The following is a 19,817-nucleotide window of genomic DNA, read 5'->3' on the forward strand; positions in this document are numbered from 1 at the left end:
TGATCTAGACCGTCCAACTATTATTACCCATGGCAAACTGATGATCTTGATCCTAATTCGTAGCCATACGATATGTGGGCTTGGTGTGTGTGTGTGGAAATGAACTGAAATGTGTCAATTTTAGGGTGGGATGATATTGATCGTCCATGTAACTAGTTCTTTACCATGGATGATGGAGGATCATTAGCCATCTGATTGATGGTATGTACCGTTCATGAGCAAACTAATCAACGGTCCACATTATTAGATGACAAATTCATGGTGGTGAATTTGGTAAAGTGGATTAAAGGATAAACAAGAGCATGATCGGATAGAGATTGAAACAAATGGATGAAGACAAAAATTAGTAAGTGTTGACCATTGGAGCAAGATGACAAAACCCATTTGAATTTTTTGCTTGTGGACTAGGTTGTGATGTAACACTTGGAATAGTGGTGAGACCACTTGTGAGAGAGATGGACGGAGAGGGGGAGACATGATCCTAGATCCTAGATCCTTGATCTATTGAAAGCTAAACCATTGATCTTTGTGGTTTTTACACATGGGAGGTCGAGCCTGTATGGACCTAGACCATGTGGGTTGCAACGTGATGTTCCAAAAAGATCAACGGTCTTGATTGTACATACATGTCACCCTAGAATTGATCGTCACCATTGATCTCTGTGACAGTCTTCATGGTCATTCCCAATTTAAAAGAGGGGCTGCAGGTGTCAACTCCTTTTATAATTTTAATATCATTCGTAACAAGTATATTTACAAGACGAAATGGGAATTGCCTCTCTACTTGTATTTACTGGTACAACAACTGGATGAACCAAGGGAAAATAGGTTTTTTTTTTTTTTTTAAATGGTGAACCGAGGGAAAATAGTGTCGAAAAATGACTATTTCTCTCGGGGGAAATGACCTGGCCACCCCCTTCTGTTCGTCTTTCCCTAAAACTAACAGCATTTCTCTAAAACAGAAGGCTGTTTTACACACAAGTATAATTATCTAATAATTTACACTGCAGACCTACGTTAACTTTACAACATATGTAAGTTGGGTTTTACATACAGAGTTTGAATTTAATTTTTTTTTAATAATCGTCTTCCTCCTCATCATCACCAGCATCTCTATTTTGCTTGTCACTTTCATCGTCCTGGTTCTCATCTTCTCTGACCTCTTTGTCACTTTCGGGCAACTCGACCGAATCCTCTCTACCAACTGCTGCTGGGCTGGATTCATGAAGCCTCTCTGAAGGCTCATCATCGTCAGATTCTGACCACGCCCTTCTCCGCCGACTTGCAGTGACAGCCTTCAAAAAATAAAACAAAGCAGAAAACTTGTTAGCCAGCATAATAGGCCCCATTAAACAAGCCAAAAAATTCAACTGGTGACTTACCAAAGTTTGTTTAATCTATGTTTCTCTTCAAGTAAGAAAAACTGACTGCTAAGTGAAGTGTCAGTACAATCCAATACCAATTACAGTACTCCAGTATTTGCATGTGGAAGACTTCTTTTTTTCTAATATGTTCATAACTTGTGTTATGCATGGAAACAAGGTATTAGACAGTGATCCCAGAATACCAGACCCACTACTTCATCTCAGTGATGCTTACATTACAGCTATAAGATAACATCACAATATGTATTATTGTAAAATACTAGTCTATGCAAGTATAGAAGAAACAATCTAGGCAAATAGAAGTACATCATAACTACATAATTTGTGTGTGTGCGTGTGTGTGCATATAACAGAAAATAAGTTGAAGCTTTATCCTCAAAGCTGTGGTTTTATTACTGGAAACCCTTTTTTATTTCAGTTTGATTCTTTAATCTTATCTATAATCAGGGCCCATCACATGGAAACCTTTTTTTTTTAAAATTTCAGTTTAATTCTTTAATATTATCTACAATAAAAAAAATAAACAAAAAATAGGTTACCGCATCCTCTTCAGCGTCTGAATCTTCAAGACCAGCAGCTACGAGAAGATCCTGAGCATTCTCTGCCCCATCTTCCTCATCATTCACCAAGTTTGCATCTTCCTCCATTTCTTCATGCTCATCCATCATGTCCGCATCAGCTTCCTCCATTTCATAACGTGAGTTTGTGTTCTTATCTTTCTTTCTCTTCTTGCTTCCTTTCCTCCTTTTCTTCTCACTGTGCCCGCCATCCTCGTCTTCAGTCTGTGATCTGTCTCTACGCTTGTTCGCAGGAACACTACTCTTCCATAGTTCCTGCAAATAAATCAAATCTTCAATAATTTTTAAACTTTTTTTTTTCCTGAAATGGTTGAATTTTAGTAATAAGAAGAGCGAAGTCCCACGACCGAAGGCAAAAATAAACAAAGAGAGCAACAAGGAATCAACGGGGGATTTTGAAACTATTCTTTTGAAATGACAAGAGTGGTAATTATAGCAATTTATATCCAAGATTAATGTTTTCCACAATATTTTTTCCTTTTTTCTCTTCTTTTCCATAAAAATCCCACGTAAACTAATGCTTTGCCGGAATCTGGAAAAACCGTGCAAGATGCATGTTTAAGGCTATACTGGGGAGGTAAAATAAATGACTGCTTGTTCCAATTATTTTCTAAACAAATCTAATGCTAATTTAGATGTTCACGAATTTCTATGTATAGGTAGGAAAGTTCCAAAAATTATTTTCTCCAACTTAGATGCTAAATATCTGAAGTGTAACTTAGATGTCCACAAATGTTGATATAATTTACTCTCTCCTACATGGTGAACCAAACGAACACGGACTTAATTCCATATCCCTGCAACCAATAGTTTCAGGCTATTTTAGCATTCCAATGTGGTAGCAGTTGAGCGTTGCTAATATTACCAAATTACTAAACGCACATTTCTTGCTCCTGACAAGCACGAAACAAAAATAACGGGGGAAAGCCTTTCAAATGTGAGATAGATAAAATGACTGACCTTTACACGCTCAAAATGTTCCTCTTGTTGCATTACTTGCTTTAGCTCATCCTCCTGTTTTCTCCTCTCCAACTGTTTCCCATTAAAACCAACAGTAAGACTATATTAGTCCGTCATTTACAAAGATTCGTTTACATAATAAAATAATAAATAATATCAGCAAAATAATGCATGGTATGATTGTAAAAAAAAAATGACCTGAAATTTCCTCTGCTCTTCAGCTTTTCGCCTGGCTTCCTCAGCCAAGGTAACCTGACGAGCAACTTCTAATCTCTGGCGATTTTGTTGCTCTTCACGCTCAGCTGCCTCGCAATGAACCTTAGCAGCATCCAGTAAATGTTTGCAATATCCAACATGAGTCTCTATTTTCTTCTCATCAAACCCATGAAAGTGGTAGCCGCTTGCAGCAGACAACTGACTAAATATACGAACGGCGTTTTTCAGTTCTGCAACTGTCGAACGTACCTACAAAATAAAAGAGCACTCCTAATGAAGCACGATTGGACAAACGCAACAAGTGGATGCACATCACCCACCAGTACCTACATGATAACGAAAAGTGATGCTGAGGGGAAATTTTGTCACAAATATCTCCGATATTTCAAAATATCGCATTTTTATCACGACAATTTGATAAAACAACAAAATTCAGAAATAATCCCGAGATTTTAAAAATATGGCGATATTTTCATTTTTATCATAAAATATGGCGATAATATCACATGATATTATCCCAATATTTTTATTTTATTTTATTTTAAAGCCAACAGACAGTAATTTGCCCTGGTAAGATGTTTATGAAGAAACTACACTACTATAAATAATAACAGAAAAAACTATAACAAGGTACAGGCATATGGTAATAAAGCAAATCAGTGTATTTTTTAAAAAAAATGAAAGCAGAAAAGTTTAATAGGAGTGTACAAAATTAATTCCTTTTTTTAATGGTAGTGTACAAAATTAATTCTTCATCTTCCTTCTTTATTATTTCTAATATAGAACATGAATGGTAATCTTCCTCGATCAGAAGAAAGGCGTTGAGGTACAAAATCAGGCGAGCAAATCTGAAAACAGGACATGATCCATCTATGTGATTTAACCATGAACACGACAATGAAACGTATACTGATAAATGAATAAGTTATGCTGTATAAAAATGAAGTGTTAGACTATAAATCAACAAAACATTCTAGAATCCATCAAGAACTGTAGAATGAAGGTTGACTGGTGACGCAAAAACTACAGCGTTACATTACATTGAGATCGTCCAAATGTGTCTAAAAATCCAGTCTTCAGGAATATGAGTCTTTAAATGTTATATGCATGTATCAATCACCAATGAGTCTCTGCATGCCCATTTTGTATGTGTACCACTTTAAAGATTACACACAAAAAACCCACCAAACTCCTGCAGTAACACCAGTGATAAAATCCTTTCCTCTTTTTTTTTTTTTTAGCAGTCAGCAAACAAAATGATTCATATGTTCTCAGTTAGTTAATACTACGGAAATATGGGAAGAAAAAGAAAGAAAAACGTGAAATGAATTGTATTTTGCATGAGTTAAAACATTGAGGAGAGAAACTGTAAAGGGCTGTTTGGATACATGGATTTTAGAATCTCCTCTCCCACTCGACGGAAAGAAGGGCGAGAAATCAGAAAACAACGGAAGGTCTCCTCATGTCTCCCATCCAGGATTTTCAGGAAATCCAAGATGCTAAAAATCTGTGTATCCAAACAGCCCCTAAGGGATTATGCTATCAGCAAACCTCATCCGCGGATCTCTTAGTCTTCTGTAGTGTAGATGCTGAGAACTTTTGCATAGCGACACCTGCATCAAACCGTAGTGTATAATTTGAGGGAGCCAAATGAATTGCTCGTAGCAAAGTTTTCTTGCAGTCTTGCCACTGTTCAGCCTCATAATGAGTGCGAGCTAGATAGAGAAGAACTTGAGCATCTGTATTATAATAAAACTTCCGCAGGCAATTTTGATACTGCAAAATACTGAGGACCATCACCACAAATGCATCTAAAAGATTTTGGGAAAGGAATTGAAGAAAGGAAATGATAGACTTGCCATTTTCACAGCCAACGCGAAATGACCTTGAGCAAAGTAGACATGTGCCAAATTTATCCATACATCTGGCATTTGGACAAATACACTTCCACTAGCAGCTTCTTGAACCTACACTTCAGATATGTTAAATGACAATCAAATGTGAATTCTAACTTAAAATGGAAAACAAATATAACCCTTAAAAAGGAAAAAATCTCATCCAACCTGTGTAAATATATCCTTCGAAACATCAAAGTGACCTTTTTCTGCAAAGATAACTCCAGAACCATTTGCAGCATATAAATTCCCGGGACGTTGAAGTAAAACCTGTTTACAAGGGTAGCAAAGAAGCATATTAGAAAAAGTTTCTTTATTGAGAAATAAACTGCGTGAAGAGGATCAGAACAGCGAACCAGAAAGAAGAGCAAATGCTAATGGATGGAGTTTCAAACATAAAGCATTGAATGCATAAAAAAGCAATTCCCCCAAAAACAAACACCGGGAACAAATTTTAAGCACGTTTTCAGTATATATGCGTGGGGTTCAAACCAATTATTTTTAATATAAAATCGTTCTGCATGGAAATAAAACTAGCTGAAAGAGGCCTAATAACAAGAAAAGTGTTCCAACTACTAATTTTTTTAAAATGAGTTAATAATAATATTAATAATAATTAAATGGGTTGATTTCTTTTGTATTGAGACCTCCTCAGTCTATTTGTTCCTTTCCCTTTGTTCTAATGTTTTTTTTTTTTTTTGGAATGGCTTTGTGTTAATGATATCACCATTAAAAAAAAATACTTGAATGGGAATATTTATGGGAAAATATCCATCATCCCAAGAGCTAGTTCTTTTGGCCAAAATTGAACTGAAAGAAAATCATAGGGGAGAGAGTTTCAGAAGAACTTGGACCTTGGCGTAATGGAAGCTACCTAGCAATACCAAGTACCGACATGTTTTTTCCAATCAACAGTCAGTAGAGAAAGAAACCTTAAGGTAACGAGGGATTGCATAGGCTATTGGACCTTTGTCCTTCATTGAGGCTTAAGCCACTTGAGCCATTGAGTGTCTGCTTGGGGGGGTCGCCTAGACAATCTCTCCCAGGATCCGACCATTATCCGAGACATAAATGACAATCCTATGTTGTACATATCCCATTTTTCCCTTCCCAAAGGGAAAATTATTTAAAGGCATTCTCTCATCACCCCTATAAAGGGCCCAAAATAATCCTTTTATATCTATTGCAAAGTGGATGAATCAAAATCAAGTCATTTTTAGCAAGTTTTTGCATAAAAGGAAAATCAAATGTGGAAAAAATCATTTTTTATTACTGAGAAGATTTTTTTATCCAATCACTGTAGAAAATTGTTTTGAGCCTATTAGAAACCAGACCAGGATGTTCAAACAAAGAACTGTAGTTTTTTGAAGAATCAGTTTACTCTCTCTCTCTCTCTCTCTCTCTCTCTCTCTCTCTCTCTCTCTCTTCTATTTTAAGCTAAGAAACTATGGCCCATGCTTGTCTTGCATGTTTTGTGGGTATTTTCATAAAGAACTTCGGGATGACTTTTGTACACCCTCCTGGTGACAATAGTAGTGGGAATTGAGGCCCTTGAAAAATGCATATGTTCATCCGACTGACACAGGATAGAGTTATAATAAGTGTATTAATAGTATACAACTCAACTAAGCCTTTGTCCCAAACTAGTTGGGGTCGGCTAGTGAATCCTTTAGAAAATTTTCATGAAGAAGGTGAAAGGATCTACCTGGCTCAAATTGACTAAGTCTACTACTGACGCTAGTTTCGTCTACATGGATCATTTTTCTTCCATTCTATCCTATCCAAGGTCATGTTCTCTGCTATGTTCCTCGCCCTCAAGTCTTTTCTCACTGTTTCTACCCAAGTGTATTAATAGTATATTATACCAATATGTATTACATAATTATACACTTATCAATTGCATGTGAAGCATGATGCGTATATTATATATAACTAATTATATGAATTACATGTGAAATATCATATCTAGTGAATTATCAGACAAGCGCAACAGAGGGTGTCACTAGGTGTTCAATGTTGTTGTTGTTTTTTTATTTGAGTGCTAGGTGATCGATATTGTTATAGCGTTGTGTTGGGTTTTTTCTTACGTTTCAATTTTTTTAGTGTTTTTGTGCTTATTTTTTCATTTTCTGAAGTTTCATCTTAAATAACTATCATTTGCACATGTTTCCATACATTCCCATAAATTTACAAGATTTCCACCGAAATTTTCATTTAAAATTGACATGTTTCCATTTCCATCACGATTGAAACGCATATCGAAACCGAAACCTCAAACCTTTGCAAAAATTTGGCAATTTAAAACGACTACAGTGTAGCTCAAATGGAAAATATCCTCTAATCCAGTGGAAATAATTAATGGCTTAGTGGACAGATTGTGACTCTCATTTTTTTTAAATAATAGCAGAACTTTATTTAGGGAAACCAGGAAAACAATGTCTCTTTGACTACTAAAAAGCAAGGATCATTTCTTATCGGTGTAACAAAAAAAAAGACTTCAATAAACATTGCTATAATGCATTTGGAGGAAATGTTTATCAATAATGAAAATCCTTATGCTAGAGCATGCCTTCCCATGTAGAATGGTACTAAGATATAAGCATCTGAATTAGAAACTTATATAAATAGTGACAGAGTTGTTGGCAATTCAGTGTTTGCAAAACCAAAGACAGTTAGCAAATCATACTTTGGTGTAAAGCTCCTTAGCTTTTTCAAGATGAGTCGCCTCCAATTTAGGACTTCTTTTCTCAGAACGAACAGCAGCAAAGTAGTTCCAGTTCCCCTAGCCAAATTCAAAAAGAGAGCACAATAAGCATGACTTCCATACAATCATGCTAAAGAAAATTTTAACCTTGAATTGACAGCCCATCTTCAAGAATAAACGGGAATAGCCAATGCAAATAAAACTACGGGTGAACATGGGCCCAGCTGTTCTACCTGGGCCTGGTCCAAATACTGCTTGGGCCCTAAAAGTAGACCCAACCAGTCTAATGGATGCGTAAATCCAGCCAAACCTGGCCCAGATTTGTTGGTCTGATCAGGCCTAATTAGCAAACAGATTATAGATCAGATGCCGGCCCTTGCACTAATAGTTTAGGGCCTTTTGGCATAAGCCTGGATCAAATGTTAACTGGGTATAAAATTATGCACAGACCAAATCAAAGGGCTCCTGTGGCCCAAACCGAGCCAATTAACGAGGTCGGCCCATTGCACAAACAAAAACTATGCCCAAGCTGATTCTGAGGAAAAACAAAATTTGCAATACAGGAATTATACACACCAGGGAAAGAGTAGTGTAAGAATCTTTTCCATCAGTTGCTTCTCTAGCAGCACGCAAAGTATCTTTTGCCTTCACCCAGTCATCACTCTTAAGCTCCAAACTACCAAGCATTGATAGAGCATTTGGACACTTATCATTTACCTTGAGGGCCTCCCCTATCTATGACAAAACAAAGAACCATGCTGATATATGGCGTATAACATCAAATAACATAATGGATACAATGAATTATAGAATGGATGAGATACCAGTTCAATGCTTAGTTGAATATTATCCCGAGCTTTGGCAATGGCAGCAAGCCTCAAATAAGCATCTACATACTCTGGATACTGTAATGGAAACATTATCATGTTATGAAGTGACCATATGACAAATACCAACAATTTTTATCATTTGCAAATGCTACAGGCCCATATCCATTCTCTACAATAATTGATTGGTGTTATAATCTACTGGAAGTATAAATAAAATCCCTTGTCTCGGTATCCAACAATCAGGATTAGGCTTCTATGTGATCCAATATTTGTAATCATTCCAGATTTTCTCAGCGTCAAATAATGATTGATGGGAAGTCGTACTCAGACATAATGGCAGATAGTTAGACAGATAAATCTCTGTGTGTGTGTCTGTGTGCGCGCGCTTGCGTGCGTGCGCACGCTACTGATATTGGCGCACCCTTTGATTGGATCATCCTAACCCAATCAAAGGTGGAGTGAAAAATGGACAGACACTGTGTGTCCATGTTTCTGCCCATTTCCCCTCAACAGATGGCAGGGTTAGAATGATCCTATAGGGCTGATTTTTGGTACACACCCTATCCATGGAAGGGCCTTCCAAATGAATGCTTTGGATCCCCAAAAAATGTGGGGCCACATGTGTTTTTGAGCTATAGCTTAGGAACACTTTCCTCTCTCTCTCTCTCTCTCTCTCTCTCTCTCTATATATATATATATATATATATATATATATATATATAGAGAGAGAGAGAGAGAGAGAGAGAGAGAGAGAGGAAATGGTTTCTGCGCTCGAGCACAGAAACAGGGTGGAGCCACATTTTGGGTGGGATCCAAAGCATTCATTTGATGGGCCCTTCCATGGGTAGGGTGTCCACCAAAAATCAGCTCCATTGGATCACCTTAGGGTGTCCATTTGTGGGGCCAGAAATGGACAGATTTGTGGACAAACAGTATCTGTCCATTTTTGGCCCTACAAATGGACACCCTAAGGTGATCCAATGGAGCTGATTTTTGGTAGGCCCCCCCATCCATGATGGGGCCTTCTAAATGAATGCTTTGGATCACCCCCACAATGGCCCCACCCCCCCTTATCACTGCTCGAGCGCAGAAACCCTTTTATATATATATATATATATATATATATATATCTGTCTGTTTAGTTAGTGCAATTATCAAAGCATGGTAGTGCCAATACCAGAAGCCAGTATGTGTGTGTGCGTGCGCGCGCGCGCGTGTGTGTGTGTAGGGATTTGCTAGGCTCCATCGCAGAAGACTTTTCGCTGCTGGTCTGTAGCAATTCAGACCAGCCACCTCGTGAATGGAGACAAAAGCTGTTGTCTCCATTCACGAGGTGGCTGGTTTGAAGTGCAACAGACCAGCCGCGAAAAGCCTTTTGCGATGAACGCTAGCAATTCCCATATATATATATATATGTGTGTGTGTGTGTGTGTGTGCATGCATGTATGTATATGTATGTATGTGACAGAGAGATAGAAGAGACCTTGAATAATATTAGCCGGTACAAAATACTAGCTTTTTCAGCGTCATGCAATTGCTCAAGTAATCTGGCATGATTAAAAAGTGTTGTCACTTTATCCCAAGGTAGTTCCAATGAAACACCATCTTCTTCAAGTTGGTGAAATAATTTCATGTCCTTGTACTGAACGGTGGAGGCACCAGAATCCACATTAGAATTGCCTATTTTCCCATTCATGAAATAATGCCAGATGCCATCACCCAATGCCTCCTTGAAAGTCTTTTCAGCCAACTGAGAAAAAAATGACAAAAAATGTTAAGATTAAACTTAGTCAATTTGAGCCGGGTAGATCCTCTCACCTTCTTCATGAAAATTTTCTAAAGGATTAATTAGCCGACCCCAACTAGTTTGGGACAAAGGCTTAGTTGAGTTGAGCTGAGTATACTCAACTCAACTAAGCCTTTATCCCAGACTAGTTGGGGTCATTTCTATTGTTACTCAGCTCAATTGAATGTTACTTAACTGAGTTGAGTTAGAGTTGAGTTGAGTATAGATTAAGAAATATAGACATCACAATCATTGGATGTAACAAGTAACTTACGAGAGTAGCAGTAAACAATAGATACCCAAAATCAACTAAAGTAAAATTAGGAAAGAATGTGAAGCCGTCAAGTAACAATGAGCATTATTTTTTTCTGTTTTGAATGCCAGTAACAATGAGCATTATTTTTCCCAGTAAAAGTCATTCAATTAAAGAAATCATGTGGTAACATCTAATCATTGCGGACCTCAAATTCTCCTCTTTCAAAATGAAGAACTCCAATATTATTGAGCAATTCTATTGGTACTTCTTCGCTTCCCTTTTTAAGAAGACTGCATGCCTGTCAGAAAATAGAGACTCAAGTATAAATGTCACATTTGAAACCTAAAGAAAAGCGCAGAACAACAGCTTGACATGATGTATGTATTGAAGCAATAAATACATTTGGTTGAGTTCTTAGCAAGTAGTGTGAGCGAAGGAAGAAATCAGAATCATAAAACACAACATAATTTTTTCTACATAAAAAACACTCCATGTAAAGACAGCTAATAAGAAGAATGAGCCAAATGACTAGACTTATTGCCAACAACCATGGCAAAGATAGAAAGAAATTACAGGACAGCTCATAAATCGGTTTAGAAGATTTGTTTAACTGAAGTGTGTAAACTGTAAACCAAAATAAAAAGAAATTTTACAAAGAATGCTAAAGAGCCATACAAGAAGTGCATTCTTCATGAACACAAATCCATGCAGTTCAACGCAGCAATATGAAGAAGTAGAGTACCTCAGTCTCGGATGGATAGGAGACTTTCAGGAGCCGTTCGGATATGCGGATTTTAGAATCTTGGATTTCTTCAAAATTCTGGATGGAAGAAGAGAGAAGGAGGGCCATCAGTCGTTTTCTGATTTCTCGCCCTTCTTTCCGTGAAGCAAGAGAGTAGGAGATCGACGTGTTTCCAGGTTTTAGAAATCACAGGATGGGGGAGATATTTCTAAAACCTGGACTTCTTATTCAAAATCCAAGATGGCCAAGGAGAGAAGGACGTCCGTCGTTTTCTGCTCCTCTTTTACACAGCTTTCAAACTAAAACCTGGATTCTAAAATCCACGTATCCAACAGCCCCTCAGTATTTTCAATTTTTAATATCCAATGCACCACATTTTAATATCGAGACCGAAAACTAGAGGAGAAGACCCTTCATTGGCATCAACCAACTTAGCACATAGAAATGGGCAGAAATATCAGATGGAAGAATGGGAGGGGTAAGTAAAGTTAATAATCAGAAAATGAATAAACAATATGAAGTGAGAGCTTTTAGTTTAAAAAGAAAAAACTCTTCCCAAGTATGCAAACTCTACAAGAACACACTAGATTGAACAATAACTAAAAATTGTTAGGAGGGCATCTTTATACCCAAAGCATATAAACTATGTGGACCTACCATCAAAATGAAGCTCTAAATCCAAAATTCATGGCAGAAACAATACCCCTTTGTATAAATAGGTAGTGTAGTGAAAGAAAAAATTACGAGATAATTTGCAGTGAAGCTAGGCCCCTAAGAACTAGGGAATGTCAGGGCGGCTTTGATAATATTTCTTTGTGTAGATCGTAGGTCAGTTAAAAGGGAAATGACCAGCTATTTTCGCAGTGTATGTTTTTGCCAAATGAATATGGACCACATTTAAATACAGTCAATATGCCATATCAAATCTAAGATCCTAAAAGTCTCCTAGGTGGTTTACTTAAGAAGGTTAGGCCCCTAAAAAGCAGTACACATGCAGCAATGATATAGGACTAAAGGCATGAATGTTAAATTTCTATGTACGTCATACACCAAAAAAAGTTCATAAGAGAACTTTAGGTCACTTCCATCAACAACATTAACAAAATGGTGGGAATAAATCAACGAAAGGCCCTTACAGTTCTGAAGGCATCTAATGAAGCTCCTGTATCAGATGATATTAACAATTCACCCAGCTCCAGGAACGCCTGCAACAATCTCGAATCAGCTAAACAGATGGTGCAAAGTAGAGGGCTGGAATTTTCAGAATAGACCTCTAAATTGCTATGCATATGTAACAAGAAATTCTTCAAGAAAACTACAAAAAATTCATAAGCCACAGTCAGATTCCAATAGAGAAAGATTCTTCAACTAAAAAAATACAGAAAAAACCTGAAACATGTATATAAACACCTGAAAGCATAGGGCTTCTGTTCTTCCTTCCCAAACTCAAGAAAATACTTAAGTGCCATAAAAAAGGGTGACAAGCTTTATATAAAGATCCCTTTCTTATTCCTATCCAGACTCCCAATGTTAGCAACTAAAAACTCCTTACAAAACTTGAGACAGAAGCAATAGAATGCAAGCATATATAACTTTCGTATTTTAATACACTAAGATGAGGTTCGCACGCACACACGCACACGCACGCATAGAGAGATGTATGTATCAACCCCTTTCATAGCACAAAAGCATGAATCACCTGTGCATCGCGTGGGTCAATTCTTGCAGCTTTTCGGAGGACTTCTAAGGCTTTCTCACTCTGGCCAAGCTGAACATAAATGTGCCCTACAGCCTTTGCAAAACAAATCAATTAGCAACATGACAAAGTGAAAAGCTGAAAAAATAATAATTAAAACACCATTAACAGCTTCCGATATTATGAAATCTCACTTACTTTCAAACTTTCACAATTCTCGGGGTAAATCTCCAAGACCTTTTCAAAGTTTGAAAGAGAACTTTTAAAATCTCCCAACTTCAGTTGGACTTGTCCCAGACCTATTTTAGAGAAAAGAAAAAAATGAATAATAGCATAAAATGCAAACTTCATAACCAAAAGAAGTTACTTATGGTATTGCACCACACGGAGAATTGACATGACCACTGTGGCACTGACCAAAGTAAGGCAACACAAAATCTTGGGGCCTATTGCTGTCCTTAACAGATGCCCTATAGTACACTCCAGCTTTTTCGTAATCACCCTGAATTTGCAATTTCAAAACAGTATGGATATCATCACCTTACCATAAGAAAAAGGGACTACAACCAAAACCAGATGTTCATTGGCAAAAGAGTTGGGCTCCGTTGTACCTTGCTATGGTATGATCTGGCTAAATTGTAGTACGAGTGTGACTTCATTAGACCATGATCGCTAACAGCAAGGGCAGTCTCAGTCAATTGCTCAACCAAAAAATGCTGACCAGTGAAGAAAAAATGATTTGCTAAATGATTCAATGCCATTGCGCAGTAGGGATATATCTCAAAAGCTCTTTGCATTTTCACCATCCCTTTTCGAATTCCATCAGCTATATGTACTCAAATAAAAAAGAATTAGCAGACAAGATAAATAAACAAATTCCCTCGAATTTAGACATTGGTACATTAAGGAAACCAGACCCAGATGTCAAAATTGTTCATATAATCATAACTGAATGATAAAACACACCTTCATTTGTTTGCAAATCCATGACACCAAGTGCCACAAGAGCCTCAACGTTTTCTGGGTCCAGCTACAATTGTCAGAGGACAGACAAGGTAATCAGTGAAAATTTGACAACATACTTACGTACAGAAATCATTTTTCAAAAAATAAATTCAAATAAAAAAGAAATCATTTAAAAAAAAATACTTATGTGCAGAAAAGATGCATCATAGGATCACATAAAACTGGCTCACAAATTACATGCCTGCAAAACACGCTGAAAGGCCTGTCTTGCCTTTTCAAATTGACCTAGTTTGTAGCGACAAAGACCTAAACCAAGCCTTACAGAGGCAGGACAATTAGGATATACTCGCAACGCCCTCTAAAACCAAAGTACACAATAAAGTTAGTAGCGTCACCTAACTTAAAAATTGGAACTAAGATAATGTCCACTAATAGGACAAATAATACTGTGGATGATGTTGCATCAGTCAATGAGAAAGATTGTAAGATGGAAGTGACAATCAAACCTTATATAACTCGAGGGAATCTAAGTAACGTCCACGATTAAACTGAACACAAGCCTGCAGCAAAAGAAGTACTAACTTATATAAAGAGAGATCAATAAATGCTAGCAGTGAGTAATTAGAACGCAGATTACTAACAGGATGTTATAATTGATCAAATAAATCAACTACTTAATGATAGAACAAAATTGTCAGACCCTTAAAAGTTTTCTAGTGCAAATGATAAAGAACAAAAATATGCCAGCAGAGGAAGCTTGAAGAGCAAACGTATTAAAAAATCATATAAATAAATTTTAAAAAACATGAAAATAATTTTTTTTAAAGCTAATCATACAGTAACAAAACATAAATAAGAACAGATTGATATTACTAAACAAACTTTTATGCGCGCGCACACACACACACACACTTTATGATGAGGAATTGAGAGTTGCTTGCAGTGAAAGAAGTACCTGACCAAGAAGAGCAGGAACATTATCATGATCTCCATCATAAACAATCTTAAAAGCAGCATATGCCTGTTCTAGATCGCCCTTGGCCAGTAAAAGCTGACCTGTATAAAAATCTATGTATTAATGGGTGAACTCACTTAGAACAACTAAATAACTTGCCAAGATTTCTTTCACAGTTATCAACACAAAAATATTCATGAGCCCACACAGATGCGCTTCTTAAACGAAAAATAGCTAATTTCTTGGAAACTAGGTACGCAACAACACGTGCTATTCTTGGTAGGTAGAATAGCACATGTGATACAATATTACAAATTGTATGACCCCTGTGATACAATATTACAAATTTAAGCATGCCAGCTTGACAAGAAGCTTACAAAATTGGTCTTTGAAGGTGACAGATTTAAAGCAATCCGAAATAAATGATTACAATAATGCCCTAAATCACTAATAATGTTCTCTCTAACACTCCCCCTCAATCTGAAGTGCTCCTCTGAACATTATCTATCCCTTTGTGAATATATCAGCCACCTGATATTTACTTGGTATATGTCATGGTGTATCACCTCTCCACTTTCTGCCTTTTTACGAACAATATATATGTGTGTGTGTGTGTGTGTGTGTGTGAGAGAGAAAAGGGTTCCTGAGGTGGCGGTGGCGCTACCTTATATGAGGTGGCGCTCACAAAACATAGGGGGCCCACTTTGTTTGGATGATCCAAAGCATTCATTTGATAGGCCCTCACATAGATAGGGTCATAGTTGTCAAACTCTTACGAGTCGTACGAGTCAACTCTCGAGTCGAGTCGAGTTGCCGGGATTTCGAGTCGAGTCGCCCATGCGAGTCCCCTCTGTCGAAAACTCTTACGAGTCATTTGGTGACTCTTACGAGTCATTTGGTGACTCTTACGAGTCGCTCCGAGTCGAGTAAAAAAACTATGACTCTTACGAGTCAAATCGAGTTATTGGGCCTGGGCTTTCTTGCTTTGATGGTTGAAAACTTGGAAGTAGGAACTTAAAACTTAATTATTTTTGTTCGTGCAAGTTACAAGCATGTAGTTATTTACTAGTAAAATGGTGGGCCCCACGCCATCAAAGCATGAGATGTAAAATGGCGGGCTCCAGTCAAATGCTTAGGTTTGGGTAGGGACGGTGGACACCACCTTGTCAATAACATTAGGGGTAAAATGGTGGGCCCCACTTTCTGCATTGGTTTGGGTAGAGACAGTGGGCCCTACCAATCCTAGGCATAGCTATTAAATATTGGGCCCCACCCCATCATAACATGAGGTGTAAAATAATCAGTCCAAACCATTCAAAAAAAAGTTGGTCCCACGGTGTATGCATGGGTTTGGATAGAGTTGGTGGGCTCATCGGATCAAGGGTAAAATAGTGGAGCCTACCCATGCTATTCTTGGGTATAGAATATGGGCCCCACCCCACCCCATCAAAAGATCAAAACATGATGTAGGGGAAAATACTTTCCAGGAAAAACTTTTTCTAGAAAAGGTGAATTGCATTTGGAAAGTTACGTGCTTAGTATATATTGTGGATTATGGATAGATATATTATGGATAGATGGATATTTTTGGCTTAGTGCTTTATCTATGTGCAATTGAGTTATATTTTTTTTACATGCTTCATCTTTTGAGATACAATGATATTTTTTTCAACTACATTTCTACTGTTTTCAAAAACTCTTACGAGTCATGAGTCGATTCGAGTCACTAGTCATAAAATTAAGAAATCGAGTCACGAGTCAAGTCACCGGTTGACAACTATGGATAGGGTGCCCACAAAAAATCAACTTCATAGGATCATCCTAACCCATCAATTTGTGGAGGTTAAAAAGGATGGGTATAAACCTCCATAAATCTAAACCTCCACAAATGGAAAGGTTATGATTATCCTATGGACCTGATTTTTTGTGGGCATCCTATATATATATATATATATATATATAATGTACTAGATCCGAGCATGATATACAGGATTATGTGACATTTTTAGAGTACTGTGATTGTTAGGGTACAGAGTACGGGAATCTGAAATAATATGTAGCTGTAGCTTATTGCCGACCACAGCCTGAGAATTCCTGAAAAACCCAACCAAACACCAGAGTGTTACGTATGTTTTCCAATGGAAGGCTCTATTATATTGCGGGGACCAACCTTCCAGTCTTCTAAAACAAAAAATCAGTTTAACACCTAGCCAATGTGATACTTCTAGCTAACAATTTTCTTTCCTACTACGCAATGCATACTCCTTCCCCTAATAATACTAGCTGTAATAGTCTCTTTTATGCAACACATGCCAGTAAGCAGGTAAAACAATATATCATAAAAAGAATCCCTTTTTTCCTACTATTTACGAATTATGGTTTTAGAAATGATGAAGTTAATGGCTTCCAAAGAGTCCTTAATGTCCCATTTGCAAATAAGATTAAAATAAAATAATTTTATTTGCGAAGAGGGACCAATTTTGATGGCATCCAAAGAGGGCCTAAGACATTCCAATTGAACCTGTGACATAGAAGAAAATTAAGTAAGATGATATTAACCTTTCCCGACCCAAGTTGAAGGCTCATGCATATCAATCCTCGATGCTTTGTTATAATATTGAGTCGCTGAAATGAAATGTTCATCCCTCTCTCTTTGCTTCGTCTCAATTTGTCCAAGGTAACTATAATAGGCCCCTAAAGCATTAAGAATCGCGATCCTTTCGTATTTAACATCAGCATAGTATTCATCGATCTCTGAAACATAAACATGAGACTAGAATCACAATAGAGGTAAAAACATAGAAAATAAACATCATGAACTCATGAAACAAGAGGAATTAATATTGAACGCCATCACACTCTTTTTTTTAACCCGGAATTTATCTAGGAACCCGGGGCGGCACCTGGAATTTTACTAATAGAAATAAAAAAGTACAAGAGGAGGACATGTCACCTTGCCTCTAAAACCCATACAAAATACAAAAAATCACACAATAGTATAAAATACTTATTTAACTCAAACATTAGGAATACCAAGTTGTTCACATCTAACAGCCCCCCTCGTGTCTAAATGCAAATCACACTCTTTTAGGGTGGATTTGAGTGTACACCCAATATGCAGTTTGAGTGCAATTTGGGAATTGGGCCTTTCTACATGAGACTAGAATAACATTAGGGGTAAAACATAGAAAACAAATGACACTGGAGGAATTAAAATTGAATGCTATCATAATCTTTTGGGTTAATTCGAGTGTACACCCAATATGCAATTTGAGTGCAATTTGGGCCTTTCGAAATAAGACTAGAATAACATTAGATACAAAAACATACAAAAGAAACACCATGCACTAGTGACACAGGAGTAATTAATGTTGAATGTTATCATAGTCTTTTAGGGTGAATCTGAGAGCAATTTGGGCCTTTCTAGGTTTTAATATATGAGTAAACTACAACATCAAAAAGCCCAAATAAAACCCAATTTGCTGAAAACCCAAACGAGTCCTCAGAATACAGAGTATAAAAAGGAGAAAAAGAAATACCAGGACCCGATCCTTCCTCCAAAATTTGACGGAATTGGTCGATTTTTCCTTGTTTGAAGTATTCTCTCTGCATCAAATACTATGTTTGAGATTGGATTCAAATAAAATAAAAAAAACCTTAGACGAAAGAGAATAAATTGAAGAAGATGAGAACGAACGGCTATGATGAGCCAGAGATCGAGGGAAGCTTGTTCAGCCTTGAGAATGTCGATAATGTCTGTGGCGTCCCTCGGCAGTTGATCGAGTGCTACTCTAACCTCCTCCTCTGAGTTCTGAACGGGAATATAAACGCACGCCATAGAATCTGAAGATTAGGGTTTCGATCTCTTTTGAAAAGGGAGATGAACGGAAGAAGAAACCCTAGCCCCTGAGTTTTTTTGTATGTAAGGAGAAATAGAAAGGAGGGAGGAGACGAGGGGCTAAGACAGAAGCTGCGAATTAAGATTGGATCATTGGATTAAGAGTGGTTATATAGCACGCTTAGGCGATGGGAAACAAAACGATGACAAATTTACAAAAATACCCTTTCAAGTGTGTAAGGGGCTGCCTTGTAACGAGTTTTTATTTGGTGTGAGCTATGGTCCCCCTGTACGGACCACACTATGGGATGATACAAACTGTCCATGTGATGGGCCATAACGTTGATAGGTTGTGCCAACAAAATCATTTCTACAGGATGATCCTAACCCTACGATCTATAAAAAACCTCTGTAGATCCGAGGGCTGGGATCATCCTATGGAAATGATTTAAAATATGCTATTCATTCAATCCTTATTTCCAGTAGTATGTATTTTTTTTGTTGCTAAATGCGAACCCCCTTGTTTTTTACCACCTGCATTCAACTAGAAAAAGTAGATGTTATTTGATGTTAGAACGAGGCTATTGGCTCCACAGGATATCCGAAGCATGACCTATTAAACTAACAGTTTATATATCTATCGAAAGTGGGGTCCACTGGGACCCAATCCGGTGAGACTGCCAAGATCACGAGATGCGAACGATTGTCACCGAGTCACTTTTGTTTTGTCCTATCCTAAATTGATGACTAGACAACGCTCTAATGATAATCATCTCCTCATTCCTACGCTTTCTATGACTCTCTCATTTTGTTTGGGACGTAAGGAGCGCTCGGAGCGAAACATAGTTCTTCTGAGTCGAGTCGAGTCAGGTTCAGAGAGAGAGAGGGAGAGAGGGAGGCTCGCAAGGAGTTCGTTAAACTCCGCAATGTCTTCGACGAAGTCAACACCGCCCTCCAAGCCAAGTTCAGCCTGGTTCACCGAGATAGTGAAAATAAACAGAAGATCAAAT

At 37.5% G+C, this 19,817-nt stretch overlaps 1 protein-coding gene across 1 annotated transcript; it reads right to left on the reverse strand.

Moving 5' to 3' along the window:
• Positions 1-871: 871 nt before the first annotated feature.
• ELF8 (binding protein) lies at positions 872-18,958 on the reverse strand. Its single transcript, XM_077384853.1, has 24 exons — positions 18,667-18,958; positions 18,509-18,575; positions 17,529-17,723; positions 14,970-15,070; positions 14,521-14,574; positions 14,256-14,372; positions 14,015-14,078; positions 13,660-13,874; positions 13,466-13,550; positions 13,247-13,347; positions 13,052-13,144; positions 12,489-12,557; positions 10,816-10,908; positions 10,052-10,318; positions 8,563-8,643; positions 8,315-8,473; positions 7,721-7,816; positions 5,203-5,304; positions 4,999-5,106; positions 4,691-4,915; positions 3,122-3,388; positions 2,924-2,995; positions 1,925-2,218; positions 872-1,295 (listed from the first exon to the last, which is right to left on the reverse strand). The coding sequence occupies exons 1-24, from the start codon at positions 18,805-18,807 to the stop codon at positions 1,077-1,079; spliced, it is 3,285 nt and encodes a 1,094-aa protein (XP_077240968.1). The 5' UTR covers positions 18,808-18,958; the 3' UTR covers positions 872-1,076.
• Between the last annotated feature and the right edge of the window lie 859 nt (positions 18,959-19,817).

Source organism: Tasmannia lanceolata, unplaced genomic scaffold (assembly GCF_043159265.1).
Source record: "Tasmannia lanceolata isolate RefF3 unplaced genomic scaffold, GAP_Taslan_0.1 ptg000007l, whole genome shotgun sequence".
Lineage (NCBI taxonomy): Eukaryota > Viridiplantae > Streptophyta > Magnoliopsida > Canellales > Winteraceae > Tasmannia > Tasmannia lanceolata.

Excerpts from the sequence above, each read along its gene's own strand:
- ELF8 (XM_077384853.1), bottom strand. The coding sequence starts at position 18,807 with ATGGCGTGCGTTTATATTCCCGTTCAGAACTCAGAGGAGGAGGTTAGA. Across the intron at positions 17,724-18,508 it reads GGAGGAAGGATCGGGTCCTG|AGATCGATGAATACTATGCT; the intron begins GTATTTCTTTTT and ends TTTATGTTTCAG. Across the intron at positions 7,817-8,314 it reads CTTACACTACTCTTTCCCTG|GGGAACTGGAACTACTTTGC; the intron begins GTGTGTATAATT and ends GAATTTGGCTAG.